The 15,910-nt window shown below is 37.1% G+C and overlaps 1 protein-coding gene and 1 pseudogene across 1 annotated transcript; both read left to right on the forward strand.

Annotated features, from left to right (window-relative positions):
* The first annotated feature begins 3,594 nt into the window (after positions 1–3,594).
* LOC106921270 (arrestin domain-containing protein 3-like) lies at positions 3,595–7,800 on the forward strand (annotated as a pseudogene).
* Positions 7,801–11,497: 3,697 nt separating this feature from the next.
* On the forward strand, positions 11,498–14,420 carry LOC106921307 (arrestin domain-containing protein 3-like). The gene is made up of 6 exons (XM_014992907.2): positions 11,498–11,823; positions 11,923–11,983; positions 12,070–12,217; positions 12,351–12,444; positions 13,051–13,310; positions 13,845–14,420. The coding sequence occupies exons 1-6, from the start codon at positions 11,547–11,549 to the stop codon at positions 14,082–14,084; spliced, it is 1,080 nt and encodes a 359-aa protein (XP_014848393.2). The 5' UTR covers positions 11,498–11,546; the 3' UTR covers positions 14,085–14,420.
* The last annotated feature ends 1,490 nt before the right edge of the window (positions 14,421–15,910 follow it).

Here is a 15,910-nt window from a genome sequence, read left to right on the forward strand (position 1 = left end):
GAGGGGATTGCTGCAAAACAATGCAAGCAATTATCTGCTCATCCAGGAGCAGTGAATGCTCCTGCTGCCCAGAAAAATCAACCAATTTGAATAACTAAACTTAATACACTGAACCAATAGCTAGGACCAACTGGGATGAATGTATGATTGGATTGCAATGACTTTTACGAAGTGCTTTGAGATGACGTGTTGTCAATAGGTGCTATAAATTGAAATTAATTGAATAAAATTAGAGATATTAGTTTGCTGGTAAGTGCAAATTCTTCACTCTTCCAAAGCACAAATACACACAATTATAGTGTCGTCATTCAACCTTGTTACACATTTCCCTTCGTGTTCAATTTCTATAGGTTTAATTAAATGCGTGGTTTACTGTGGTTTTTACCAAAACCTAGTGAGTTTTATGTCCATAGTGCAAAATGTATTAACCAAGACAAAAACTGATGTGTTCAATACTTCTTTTCCCTGCTGTGTCCTGGGTATTGAGCCTGAAAGATCTAAAATACTGCAATGCCCTATGCTACCAGAAGAGGGTGCTGCAGCATGAACGTGAGAGGTTCTGAAAAGTCAAATGTGCTATAGACTCTGAAACAGTTAAATAGTCCCGAATTGGTTTCCTGTTTGCTCAATGATAGATTTCAAAACTTGTTGCTCTATAAGCTACTGAATGGCCAAAGGACAAAATACATTTCAGTGATGCTGGTAAGGTAGACCTTCTCGTCATCGGAGACTTTGTCCCTCAGTGTCTTCAAGACGAGAACTAAACAAGATGCAACATCTAGTTTTTGTTCGAAAAACTTTGGCTTCTTTAAATCAACTTACATATGGTCATGTTAGTTTTTTTCCCCTTGAATTTATTATCTCTTAAGGTTAACATTTTTATGGGAGTTGCTTTATGGGAGTTGTTAATGTTTCAAGTGTTTTTAAGTCCATTTATTGTTTCTCTCCTTTTTGAATTTCTCTGAATGGTGCGATACAAACTTGCCAGTAAACCTAATGTTGATTTCTATTTTAAAGCATGGATCTCGATGTCACAACACTGATGCAACAGGTGCCATGTTTCCATAAACATTAAATCCAAAGTGAAAGGAGAGGTCACAGATGTCAATAATGGATCCTGGACTGTGTGGTTTGCTCATATTGTCGCCTATGAATACTGAAAATAAGATGCTCTTTGGACTAAAGACTCATAACAGTCGTGGAAATTTATTAGCTGCAGTTAGAAATCTTATCTGGTGATTTACTGTACTTATCGGACACTAGTAAAAAATTCAGTTGCTTTTAAAATGAAAGGTGAAAACATGCACCAGCTCTCACACTTCAACACAACAACTGTTACTTCTAAAAATCTATAAAAGGCTCTGAAACCAACTCCATCCATGTTCACTTATACTCGGACCAAATTCCACGTCTCTGTTGAATGAAAACATCATGATGCTGCCACCACGATGCAAGACAATGGTGTGTTAGTGATGATGTTAGTTTTCCACCACACACAATCCAAAGCGATTTACATGAGGATTGAAAAGTTTCAAGTGTCAGCTGACTAGAATGTCTTCTTCGTCGTGATTGGCGAGTGCCCTGCATGGCTTGTGGCAAACTTTAAATAGGACATCTTGATTCTTCTGTTCTTCGTTCTTCCAGCTTTGTGGACTGCAGGTGTAACATTTATCCTGTCGACAGAGCCTCTCACCTGACCTGTGGATCCCAGAGTTATTATGGCTCTCATGACTGTTTCTGTGATTAACGCTCTTCTCACACAGCCTGCAAATTTATAGTGACATGTGGCATTCCTATTTTCTATTGTCTGTAGAACGAAGGAACAGAGATTCAAAACCCAAATAAAGCATTTATATGTATAAATGAAAGCAAACACCATGAACAATAGTCGCATCAAAAATATTGTTGGGCTCACGTTCATATAGTTTACGAGATTACTCATTAAATGTGTTTAGAGTCAAGAGCCATGTGCAAATCAAAGTCCCTTAGTTCATGCCTAAAGATAAGATAATAAATTCGATTTCAAGAGGATTCATGAAAAATAACTGCTACAAATATTTTAGATTTGATCTGTAAGATGCAGGAAGCATATTGATAATTTGTACTGTTATGATTAGCTGTATGTATAACAACGGTAACAGTAAGGTGCTTGTAACTCTTTTCTTTAATGTAAATGTAGAAGTATTTGTTTTAAACTTTGTAAACAGTTATATCCTGACATATTTGCAAACATCACAAAATACATTTCTTTTTAATCTTGTGGGCCCCTCTACTAAAATCGATTTGCCGATTATTACTCAAAATTAGACTTTACGAATGTAGGCATTGCAAGGATTTGTCACGCTGTGAAGAAACATGGATCGGATATAATGTACTAAGAGTGAAATCTATCATCATAATCCTCAGGAAATCATTAAAAATTATTAATAAGGTGTATCAAGGTGGATTTGAATTGAATGTACAAATAAGATGCGCAAAGGAATCCAATTGCAGCTATGTGTGAGAAACTGTAATGATTTGGTGGGTGGGAAGTGAAGACCCTTCCATATTTTTATGAGGACCTAAAATGTTTCAATTTTGTCTCAGACTGAAACTTGAAAGTGCAAAGAGCAATGTATAAAATCACCATTTTTACAGAAGAATCTCAAATTTTGATATCAGATTTTTGCAGTATTCTCTAGCAAAAGCCCAGGAGCAAAGCGGTGCACAAAGTGCTCTCATTAATTAAAGTGAAGTCTGCAGACCCAAACATTCAAGTCCAGCTCTCCGATATTTAACTGGAGCTGGACTTTTGTATTGATTTGCTTCAATGGTGGCTTCTTCTTCTGATCAGTAGATCAGAAGAATCTACTGATCAGATTCATCCCGATATTTTTTTTCTTCACCAGAATCTTGATATTATCAAGGAGAAAAGCACCGTAATAGCCTACGAGCTGTCATGTGAAATAAAAAATGTATTTTTTTTATTTTTCAGAATAAATATGAGAAAAGGTTCAGAATGACAATACAGTCAAATGTGACCAAAAATGAAGATGATGACGGCAGAGCAACACACTTAATAAAAAGCAAACGCATGTCCGTGGAAACTGTAGTGCCTCCGTACAAGCTTCTAAAATAAATATAAAAACATTTGTGAGTGGTCAAATCACCAGATTATTTATTGTGATTCAGAAATTGTCTCTTTCATCCCGTAATAGTCTTAAATTCAGTTTGGGTAAATCCCATAAGGTACCATTTGTGAAGAGCTGCAACCTTTAGTAAAGCTTTCGAAGGAGCTTTTACTATTGCACAGACTGCTTTTATGGACTATGTCATGAATATCAAAGAGTGCCTCCTTTGAAAAAAAAAATGAAGAAAGACACTTCCTTAATTATAAAACAAGGTGCTAAATCTAAATCCAGGAAGATTAGGTTTTATTGGGCTGGACGGGAAAGGGAGGCTGTTCTCGCCACATTTACTATTGTTGAGGCATTTAACACGTGTGACAAGATCTGCAGACCACAATGGGAAGACAATAAACCACAAGCATATAAATAGAGTCAGTCCCCTCTGGTAAGTTTGCTCCTGCTGAAAGCAGCCCTCTTTTTTTTTTTGCCTCCCTTTTGCGTTGATATCTGTTTCCGCTCGCCAGACATGATGAAGTCGAACATAAAGAAAATAAATGTTACTTATAATTTGATGGATGATGAATCTCCGCTGACTAACGGAGACACGGTTGAAGGTGAGGTGATGGTGGAAGTGGAAAAGGAATGCCGAATCAACTCCCTCTACGTCAAGTTCAAGGGGAAAGCAAACGTTTTATGGAGCGAGACGAACCTCAACAGCACTAAGTTATACCGGGCCAAAGTCAAATACTTCAGCGTCAGACATTACTTCGTTAACGAGAAAAGCCCCAAAGGTAAACTTTTGTTTTGGTTACTGCAGGTTTCCTTGTATAGATATTTTTTTTTCTTCACCAGAATCTTGATATTATCAAGGAGAAAAGTACCGTAATAGCCTACGAGCTGTCATGTGAAATAAATTTTTTTTTTATTTTTCAGAATAAATATGAGAAAAGCTTTAAATCTGGCACAAAGCCCGTCTGGTGACAGGAAAAAAAAAATTAACTTGTCATCACGACTTGTTTAATGCGTGGGAACGGCATCATGCGCACATCAAACTCTTCCGACGTCAGTATCGGCACATGATCAAAACTGGCTTCAAAATGCAATAAAACGTAATAAAAACAAAATTATGTAATAGACCGAAATAGTAATAAAATCACTGAATGCAGTCCTCTGTCAATCAAATCGCTTAAATGTGTAATATTTACAACGTGATTGTTATTAGAATATTAATTGGGATGCACACAAACACTGGTTGGATAGTGTGCGACATTATTTTTTAACAAACATTGGTTTGTTAAAAGTTTACAAAGTGCCGTCAAGGATTTTATTCCATTACATTTAGCATTATCCAGAATTAAGAGTATTTTGCAAAGAACCCATGCCTCACTGACTGAAGAATAAAACAAAGTAAGACCTGACTTGTGTCCATGTTTGGAACACCTGCCAGCATGGAGCAGCAGGGACTCACTTTTGAAATCATCTTATTGTCACTAATTAAAAATGTAGCTACCACTAATTAAGCAACGAGTTATTAAGTTGTTCCCAAGTCTTGATGAAAGTTTTCAGACCTTTTTCCATCATTTTATCCCAAATAAAAACACTTTGACCTTTGCACACTTTGTATTCTGGTTCAGCTAAAAAAGAAAATTATTTATCTTTCGCATTCAACCTAATGTGAGCATCAGATATCGCCTCCCTGAATGTTTGTTTTGGTATTCTCCTGTCAAAAACCACTAACAAAGACAAACTAAACAAGCAACTAAATACACAATTTCAAAGCAGAAAGTGAATAAAGTTGAGTAAGTGCAGACTGTGAAGCTGCAGTTACACAGTAAACTGTATACAGTGTTGAGAATAAATAATTTGGTGTTTTCCTTTGATCTCTTTCAGCTAGTGGCTAAGCTAAACCTAAAGGAAATGACATGTCAGGAAATGACATTTTGTCTGTTACCTCCTAAAGGCGGCATGTCAGAATGGACCAGCTGTATTTTGGTATTAATAAATGGCATTCATGAATTCAGCTCACTGACTCTTCTTTAACCTCATACATCAAGAACTCAGCATGGAGAACAGATGATTCTCTTTATACAGGTTACTTATTAACTGATCTTATGTCACTTTTGAGAAAAGGTGATTTCTCAATTCATTTGCATTTTATTTAACATTTCCTGCAGTTTTTTTTTATCTTTTTGTAAGTTTTTAATATTGTTTTCCATTTGTTTAGAGTCACATATTCTGACTCCAGGAATTCATGTCTACCCATTCTGCTATCAGTTCCCCGAAGAGTAAGTAACAATGACTCCCAAAAGTGAGAGTCATTGTTTTTTGTAAGATTTTTTTTTTATTATTTTCATAAATCAGTGTAATGCTTATATAATGTGACATTTGGTCAAATGTAACTCAGCGGTGATTCTGTGTGCCCCCAACCAGAGCCGGTTGTTGTTTAATTATTACCTCATTTCTCCTTGGGATCATTATAGCGTTTTTGATATTGAATTTGAATTGAGATGTTGCCTAGAGCTCCAGCTCTTGAAGGAGAACATACAAAGTAAGGAAAACAGAATGGATTGAACAGCAACAATGTGTAGCCCCTCTGCGTTCAGCTCTTTGGCAAGCCACTGAAAAAATGCTGAGCGCAAATGGAGAAAAAGTCCATTTATGCTCTCTTGTCAAGTTGGCTTATGTTAGACCATTTTGAGAAAAGGTGATAAATTTTTCTGTTCTGCATGATGCTCACCATCACCTGGCCTTCTCTGGTTCCTCTCTAGGGGCATTCCCTCCTCCTTCTACAGCAGGTATGGAAGCGTGACATACTCTCTGGAGGCTGTTTTGAGCAGAAAAATGAGCATGGACAAGAAGAGCACGATTCCAATAATTTTTTTTGCAAAAATAGACCTGAACTCAAACCCTGAGTTAATGGTATGTTCTGGCATGCACTTTAATTCAATTTTTAGATGTTAAAAAATGATTCTATAGTATATTGTTGGTGACAAAAATCTTAAGGTTCAAGATGGATTTTGACAGCAGTCAAGACAAGGTCCTGGTAAGGAGGCAGAATAGGATATTTTGGAGTTTTGGGGGGTAGAAGAGGGCTAAACATTTTTAGTTTGTTGGGGATTCTTTTACACCATTGTAATGTCATCATATCAATTTATAATAGTCTCCAGCTCAAGCTGCCTGAAAGCTTTACGAGAGCTTAAATCACTGTTTACAGTCATCTGTGTTGGAAGTAACTCCTCAATTCGTATCTTACAATGAAAACATTAATTTAGTAAGTCGCCTTTCAGGAACCAAAATCCGAATCCCTGGAAAAGACAATGACATTATTCACCACAGGAAGTGTCGCCATGGATGTGGATCTTGAACGAACATGTTTCTTCCAAGGTCAGAGGTTATGAAGTGCTATTGACAGTGATATACAACTGACTGTTTGAAGGCTTTTTCTTACCTCTCTTTGTGTTCCACAGGAGAAGAATTGTCAGTTTCGTTGAGGATTCAAAACAATTCACCTCATGACATCAAGCCCAAGTACTCTATATACAAGAAGACAAGCTACTTTGCACGGAAGAAGAGAAAATGCCAGACTAAAGTTATAGTAAATGAGGTGGGAACACCCATCCCTCCTTCAGCTTCAGAAAATGTTACAAAGGTCCTCACCATTCCCAAAGATGTGAAGCCCTCCATACATAACTGCAAAATCATTAAAGTCGAGTACAGGTTAAAGGTAAGCAACTCCAAACAGTTGGACAGTTGTGTCATGTTAAAAAGCAAAACATCACAAATAGAACAGATTGATCAGACCTCTTAGTTGCTTCTGCAACCAAAACTCCCCCATGCAATAAAGCTCAGAGCTGATCAGACAAGAACTGCTCCCCAATAAAACAAAACAAACAAAAAAATCCTCTTGCTTGGAGTAAAAATCCTACAGAGATTCACAAGCTTGGATCTCTGTGGACTTTGTCCTACTCTGCTGGATAGACAAAGTTGACCGAGGAGTTTTACAATCTTTGAAGTGGAGAACTTTTAAAGAAAGCCGTATGGTACATCCAGGTTTTCTAAAGCTGACACCTGGGAAGATCTCCACCACATTCAGTTCACTGCAAAAGTGTGGCGCTAAAAAAGTGCGGCTGTTTCATTAAACCGAAACAGAGGATCGCTTAGCTGCAGACATCTCCCAGAATGCCGTGCGCTTCTGGGTCAGAGTTTAGTGAAATTAATGAAAAATCTATGGGATGTATTATTCCATAGATTTACATCCCATGGATGTATTATCAGTTGATATAAGCATTGTTATTGATTTATTTTCTAGGCCTAACTATGATATATATTTTCACCAAATGCTGTTACAAACTTTGATTGTATTGAATATGTTCTTTTCCTAAGATATTGAAGTAACAATTTTTTTTTCCCACAGGTTTACCTTGATGTGAAGCGTGCTTTAGATCCAGAGATTAAAATAGAAATAGTCATCCTGCCATCTGGCACATCCGCAGGATGGCAGGATGTGCCATCCTGCCATCCTGGAACCAGGGTGGAACCAGGGTCATACCCTCCTGCTGACCTCAAATCACATGGGAACTATGGGACTCCAGATCCTCCAGCCTGGGACTTTGCACGTCGAATTCCACGAGCAGTGCTTCAACCGTCTGGCCATCCTTCCTTTGGGGGATTTGGAACGAATCCTTCTTCATAACATGTTTCCTGTAAACATTAGACGAGAAGAAAAGACACTCGTCTACTTTTACTCAGAATCAGGTTTATTCGCTAAGTTTCACAAACAAGGAATCCAGGCCTCCATTGGTTAATAAATTTGATTTCCATTGATGATTTTTGTGTGATTTTGTTGTCAGCACATTCAACTTTGTACAGAACAAAGTATTCAATGAGAACATTTCATTCATTCAGATCTAGGATGTGTTATTTGAGTGTTCCCTTTATTTTTTTGAGCAGTGTATATATATATATATATATATATATATATATATATATATATATATATATATATATTAGGGCTGTTGTAAACGAATATTTTAGTAATCGAGTAATCTATCGATTATTCTTACGATTAATCGAGTAATCGGATAAAAAAAATTATAAAATGAAATATTGGTAAATCTGGCATAATACCGATGTTACTATCAGATATCAATATCAGTCCAATTTTTCATATTTGAGCATCCCTAACAGTTGCTTTTCTGTAGTTTAGAAAACTAACCTGTAACAATAATAGCTCACTTTCTAAGTTAACCAGAAGAAAAGTTATAGAAAAATCTGAAATTATATTGAATTTAATAACAAAGAGGCAGGCTCACAAATGTGCTTATAAAAATGTCTACAATCCAGCTTTTAGTTCATGTATTCATCTTCAGTGAGTTTAATAGATTAATTAAACTCACCTTGCCACCTAACCTGTCACGCTTTGGGTTTGAAAATACGGGAAATGCCGCCTGGAGTGGGAGGAGAGGGCGAATGAACGAACATGGGGTGGAGGGGAGGAAATAGACCAGCGGACTGACAACCGTTAGACCGGGGGACGAACACGGGGGGAAGCAATATGGGATATTTACGACACCTTCACTGGTCACACTCAGAAACGCATCTACCAGCCATGTACGATGCGCTCCGCCACCCGTTTCTTCAGACCGGGATATGAAATTTATTGTGCGGTTCGTCGGTAAAGCTACATTTACACGGTAAGCATCAGCTACTCAGCCGCCCGCCCTGTTCAGGCTATCCGCTCACCTCAGCGCTCTTCCCGCCGTTCGCTTTCAACCAGCAGCCCCGGAGGAGAAATGCTGCCGTACTCCAGGCATTCCCCCAGTCATTTTAAGGATGCTTATTGGTTCCCCAAAAACGATAAAAAGTCGGGCATTATCATCAATCAATAAAATCCCCACGGGCCAATCTTGAAGATTGGACTTTATGCCGCTGAGACTTAGCTTTTGTCAACAACTCAGAGGCGGAAGTGAGAGCTCCGCGCAACGCAAATGAAGTCCCGGCCGGAACACGGTGCGCTAACTAATAAAACATAAATTAACGAAGCTTCGAGGCAGGTAAATTTTCCTCGAGGAATTTTAGTAATCGAGGTACTCGAATCATTCGAGGAATCGTTTCAGCCCTAATATATATATATATATATATATATATATATATATATATATATATATATATATATATATATATATATATATAAATATCTGACTACAGCTACCCAGAGAAGACCTTCCCTTTGTCTCCAAAGAACCCTGACCGCCTTGGTTCAGATGTCCTCATACCTCTACTCTCAAGCCTTCCTTGAAGTGACAATGGGCGCTATATAATGCCAGTTAGCCTGAAAACTGACCTTCAAGACAAGAGTTACTACTACTACTACACTACTACACTATCTGGGAGGAGTCTCTCGGAAACCCTCAGTTATTTCTCTGAGTGGGTGGGGCTTATGTGATGTCATAAAATAATCAAACCGGTGTGCTGTTGGAATAATCTAGGAAACATACTGGAGTTCCAATATGATCCTATTAGCCACTTCAGAGTTTACAATTTATATCCAGTTCACTCCTTGGTCCAAATAAGTGCATTGTGCTTGATATCAGTCTTTGCATATGAACGATGAAATAAAGCAAAACCAAAATATGCAAAATGTTTTACATGTAAATATTAAATTTCCCACAGGATTTCTGTTTTCATTTTATATTTGTAATTGATAAAGTTTAAATCATAATTCAAAATGCACAATCACGATTTTGCATAAATGCAGCCCGTCTTCATTATAAGCACAGACTGTGTGTGGATTTTGTCAAATTTAACCATCCGAATTTAGAACGTGCAGATTGTTCTTAAAAAGTTATAGGTATCCTTGGCTTTGGTTTCCACTGAGGACAATATTTTTACACTATGTTGTACAGACAGACGTCCTTTAGAGCTTAACACATTTTGTGGATTCAGGAACACTTACTGCTTTGGTGAGAAAGCTGTTCTGATTAGATAAAGATGTGACACAAACATTTTGCAGAGATATGGATAAAAGCAGTTCTTATAGGTGAAAGGTCAAATCTGGAATGTTTTGTTCACACTACAAAGTACATAATAAATGGGTGATCTATGTTTCTCCTTCATTGTGTCTTTATGAAGAAATAAACATATTAGGATATTTAGATATTTACATAAATGCAATTGATGCCCTCCAAAGGTAGTCAGTATTTCAAAAATAATGTCAGGACCCCTATGGATATTTTGAAAGTATATCCAGTTACGTAAATTTTAAGGTTACATAAAAGTTATGTTTTTATGTCATCTAAAAATTATGTTTGGTTATTTTAAGTACCTTAAGATAACAGAATAAGAGGCTCCTTTTGAAATCAACTGTGATCTTCAGGTACTCTCTCTTGTTTAGTGCAGAGTCAAGTGTTTCAACAATATACACAAAAAATGAGATGAGAAAATAGGAATTTTTATTCCTATTACACCTTTTTTGTTGTTCTGTTTATAGCTACGTCTGTGCACTTAGTTGTTGGACGTTTCACTGTAGATTTGATTATTTCAATGTTCCACTTTTTCAGGTACAAAAGTTGCCTCATCCCACAACATTTTGTGCCTGAAAGGAAAAAGGGCCCAAACAGAAATGAGAACCACATTAAATGTGGTGTAATTAACATTTAGGAAAATTATACATGAGATTTGAGCATTTGTATCGGCATATAATATGACATCTAAAAATCCAACAAAACTGTAATGCAGTAATTTACGCACAAGTTAGTTTGACAGTAAGAAGGGGTGAAATGCAATGCACAGGTTCAAGCAAGGGCTACAAGTTGCTGAAAAAGTACATTAATTGTTTGTAACTCACCATGACTTGTAGATTTAGACCTGATTCAAAACACTTAGCCTTAGTGACACTCTTGTTTTACTTGTTTGGCTAGACTGTAACATCTGATACTCCATTTTTTTAGGGTTCCAAGTAGAAACATTTGTGATTTATTTTATAAAATACATAAATATATATGTTTTTCTCAGCTTGTATGCATCAACATTTGGAATGTAAACCAAAATATCAAAACCATAATGACATACAATTATCACAATGTATAATTATGGCTGTGGAAACACAATGTAAAGGGAGATTTGCCATTTCAGTGGGAGAGAAAACCTGGAGCAGATAAATGTTACAGAAAATATGTCATGTCACACTTACGCAGCTTGCCCACATTTGTTAATACTTGTTTACTCAGCTGCTTGGTATGCCAACATTGCAGTTTGATTGTTTTTTTTTTACCAGAAAATAAACCACATTTAGTTTGCCAACAATGCATTCTGCAGGAATGATGCAACGTAAACAGGTTTCTCGGGATCTCCAAGCTCGTATAAATGCTGTGGAGTCAGTGTGTTGGCTGCACTCGGAGCTGATTTTCACAATGGTTCGCACTCCTCTCTCTGCTGAAAATGACTATCAAAAACTTTCAGATTGAATATGACGCCATCAACAGAAGGAACATTTTCACAAATGGAGACACCATTAACGGACGGATCATCCTGGAAGCCTCCAAAGAAACGAGAATCCAGTCACTTGTTTTTATAGCCAAGGGAAAAGCTCGGGTTCACTTCACTGAACACTATGGAATACTGGGAAAAACCAACCCAGAAAGAACTGAGGATTACAGGCATAAACAGAAATATTACCGACTGAAGCAGTACATCTTGAAAGAAACAAGACAGAATGGTATTGTATGGCTTCAAGTTTTAACGTTATTTGTTTGGCCCAACTTTAAGAGTCAATGATGCTGATTAAACAAAAACAATAACAATAACACTTTTTAAGGGAGGGAAATGATTGGAAAAGGACGGCATGTATTTCCTTTCAGCTTCAAAATTCCTGACAGGTAATTCATGTTTAATTAGATGAGATTTCACATTTTGTCACTTTTCAGATGTTTAATCCTTGTGTGTGTTTTCTTTAATTTAACAGAACATTCCCTTCATCGTTCTCCTCAGTATTTGGCCAAATTATTCATACCTTAAAAGCCAAGGTTAAACAGTCTATGATGCCGACAAGAAAAGCTAAAACCCACTTCACATTTGTCTCCATAGCAGAGATGAATTTACCAGGGATCACGGTGAGAAAGAAAATGGAGTTCTTCAAAAACTGATATGATTTAAGGAACTCGGGGATGAGCCGTTTCAGAAAAATATAACATTATCTTACAGCATTTAATATATGTAAACCCCTATGTTGAAATGTCTTTTCAGGTTTCTCAGCGTAAAAGCAAGGAGAAACACATTGCTTTAAGATCTGGAGTAGTTTCCCTGGAAATTTATACCAGGCAGATGGGGTACATATCTGGTAAATACGGTTTTATTGGTATTCTGACTGACTGTCTTCGTTCTCAAACACCATCTCAAATATTGACGGTTATGCAATATGGCTCAAGAACCTCCCAGCCTCCCCTCAGGACCTTCTCAGATTTTTTTTGCTAAGTTTTGTTATGACTAAAATGACAAAATATAGGGTTTTAAGAACAACCGATAATATATAAGTAACACCTTATATGGAAAATTGAAAATAAACTGCAAATACAGCTAATATGCAAGTTCAGTAGAACCAGTCTGATAAGAGTCGGACACCTTGCATAAAGGCTACCTTTATATTTTTGAAATAAGTTAAACGCATTCAAATATTATTTTTTCAGCACGTTGTCTTTTAGGGGCTTCTCACCTTTGTTCATTCTTTTGCTGGTCTGTAACTCCCCGTCCTTCCTCCTCCTTGCTCTGTAATAACATAGATGCATTTCTCAAGTGTGCCTTCAACTAAAAAAAATAAAATGTCAAGACAACAAAGCCCAAATAATTGTAGTTTTTTATTTTTTTAATTTTGTAATTATAATGTAATGTGATCCCCATGTCCTGCTGCATAAATGATTTGAACTGACCACCTCTTTCTGTTGGGCAGGTGAAGATCTCCATGTCACTGCTAAAATTACCAATCTTTCTAATCGTTCAGTCAAACCCAAATTTGTACTGGATGAAAAGAAGACGTACAATGGAGGAGATTATATCAAAGTCGATAAGCATGACATTCTTCAGGAAAAGGCTGATGCTTTGAAGTCAATGAGTGGCACAAAAACTGTGACAAAGGTGTTTACTATCCCCAGAGAGCTACCTCCATCCATTTTAGTTTGTCCTATTATCAAGCTGGAGTACAGGCTGAAGGTAAGCTTTGCTACTTATTTGTTTGCAAACTACACACAAGTACGTTATTATGTCATTTTCTTGTACATTGTACTAATATTTATGCAATTAACGACGTCAAAATGAAAATATTAAATGGTACTGCTGCTTTTTCAAATCACAAACAGCATTGTCGTCATGGCAAACTGTAAATGGCAAATGGCTTTTACTCGCATAGCGCCTTGTCCAGAGGACCCTAAAGCGTTTCACACACTGTTCACGCACACATTCACACGCCGATGGCGGTGAGCTACTACATAGTAGCCTCGCAGACCCCATTGGCAGTTTGTTATGCACTGGTGCCTCCGGGCCCTCTGACTACCAACAGCATGCTGAAACTCACTTTTTGGGTTAACTGTCATCCCCAGACACAAATGTGCCCATCAAGTCCAACTAATTAGATTTTATTTCTGGTGGTACATTAAAAAGGTCTAATTTTAACTAGGATAATTTGAAACAATATAAATACTGAAACATTTTGACTTCATTTGAATATGTTTCTTTTCTTTCTCATAGGTATATCTTGACATCACATATGCGCCATACATAGTGCTTAAACTCCCCATTGTCATCCTACCTGACCTTTCCGACGAAAATCTCTTACCTCCTTCCAGTAGCTACATTTGTGAATTATTAGGAACTTCATATGAGCCACCAACGATCACCAGACTACAGGCTATTGATCCTCCACCGCCCTATGAAGCAGCTGCATCGTACCCCTTGTGTTCATCTTCAGATTATATGACTATGTTATAGATACCAGCTTTACATGAAGATGTTGGGATGTTTGGATGATGTTAGTCTACTTCGCTTTTAACATAAACCGCTCTGCAATCCAAAGTGGCTGACTGTGCGACGTACATTACAACTGGACAAACTGACAAGAAAGTTTTGTTCAAATTGTTTGTGTTTGTGTGCCTAAATTTCAGTTGGTATCTATAAAACTGCTTTATTTATTTATTATTTATTTATTTAACTGTATTGCAGATCACTTTGTTTTTGTCAAATGAAATATTGTGTTGCTCTAGGTTTGCTTCCAACCTCCCAGCCTTGTGATTTAATGTGTTGTATCAATAAACTTACAGCCTTTAACTGACTTGGTAAATATCTGAATGTGGGGTTAGGCTACAATAAAAGCTTGATTACCAGGAACATCAAGCTATAACTACGGCTCCTGTTGGGTTTTTTTTACCCCGTCCACAGCGGTCAGTATCGAAAGTGAAACACTGACTGGGTCACAGGCCACCGGGCTCATTGGTCTTTTCCACTGAAAGGTGTAAGATTTCACAGTGGATCACTGATTCCTGTGTACTGACGCTCATGCTGGTTATAATGTTTCAGAAACAATCACAAATTACTGAGAAACGGGGTCACTGCTCCTTTCAACAAGTGTGAAGTGTGGCGCAGAAACTGTTTCAAATTATTCACAGACAACTTTGATTTTCATCTCTGTCCTAATGAAACATGTTGTCCAATATGCTGGATAACGCTGTCTCCTATTGGTGACCCCCTGTCATTACAAATGTAGCGTCTTCTCACAAAGACGCGATTGATAAAAATATAAATATGTCCCTCACTGTCTTCAGTGATAGCATGCAGTGTTTTATTGATCTTAAATAAGCAATAGGGTTACAGTAAGTAAAGCTGTTTGTCTGTATAAGATGCACCTGGATAGACAGATGATAAACGATAGGTGAGCATTGTTGGACATTGTCAGAGCCTTGCAACAGAAGGTTTGCTGTGGTTTGAGATCATATCAAAACAGTATGCATTTAAGTCTGAGATACATGCAAAATTATCTGATATGCAATTTTGAAAAATGTTTTTTTATGTATAAAGGATCACTCAGAAACAACCATGATTATTCATTGATACAGCTCAACGTTGGAATATTTTAATTCCTTTGTTAGGTTGTTCAGGCACTTGTAGTACCTCAATGATTCGCTCCACAATCTCATCATAAGCCTTTATCCACTGATCCAACTCTCAGGAGTAACGAAAAGGCAGGTGTATATCACAAAGTCAGTTTTCCAGAAGGCCTGAAAGCTGCACTGAGATATTTTTACTACATGCTATCATAACAATTTCGTACAAAAACATTTCACAATCTTAAGAGCATGATCACAGTCTGGATCATCAAGCAAGTGTTTCAACACTCAAGATAACCAGGTCTTTCTATCAACTCTTCAGAGTGTTGTCTCTGCTTCAACAACCTTTGTTTATTTCTCCTAGCCTGCTTTTAATGTCTCATTTATCAAAGTTTAACAGCTTCACTCCACTGTCATTTAAATGAGATTTTTGTTTTTACAAGAATACTCTTATGTCACACAGCATAACAAAGTTTCACATTTTTAACTCCTATAAAGAGTAAGATAATCAAAAGGATGTTTTCAAAAACAATATGTGCTACATATCCGAACACTGAATTTCAGCTAAACCTGCCTTTTTTCTTTTTTTCAAAAAAATACTGGTGTGACCTGTTTTCATGACTTTATGTTTTTTTTTTCCCTGAAAGCACACCTTAAGGTGTTCCAACCAGTCACACGTTTTGTCATCAGACAACCTGAACAGGTTTGTCGGGA

Source organism: Poecilia mexicana, unplaced genomic scaffold, assembly GCF_051168715.1.
Source record: "Poecilia mexicana isolate PSO_F unplaced genomic scaffold, ASM5116871v1 scaffold_9, whole genome shotgun sequence".
Lineage (NCBI taxonomy): Eukaryota > Metazoa > Chordata > Actinopteri > Cyprinodontiformes > Poeciliidae > Poecilia > Poecilia mexicana.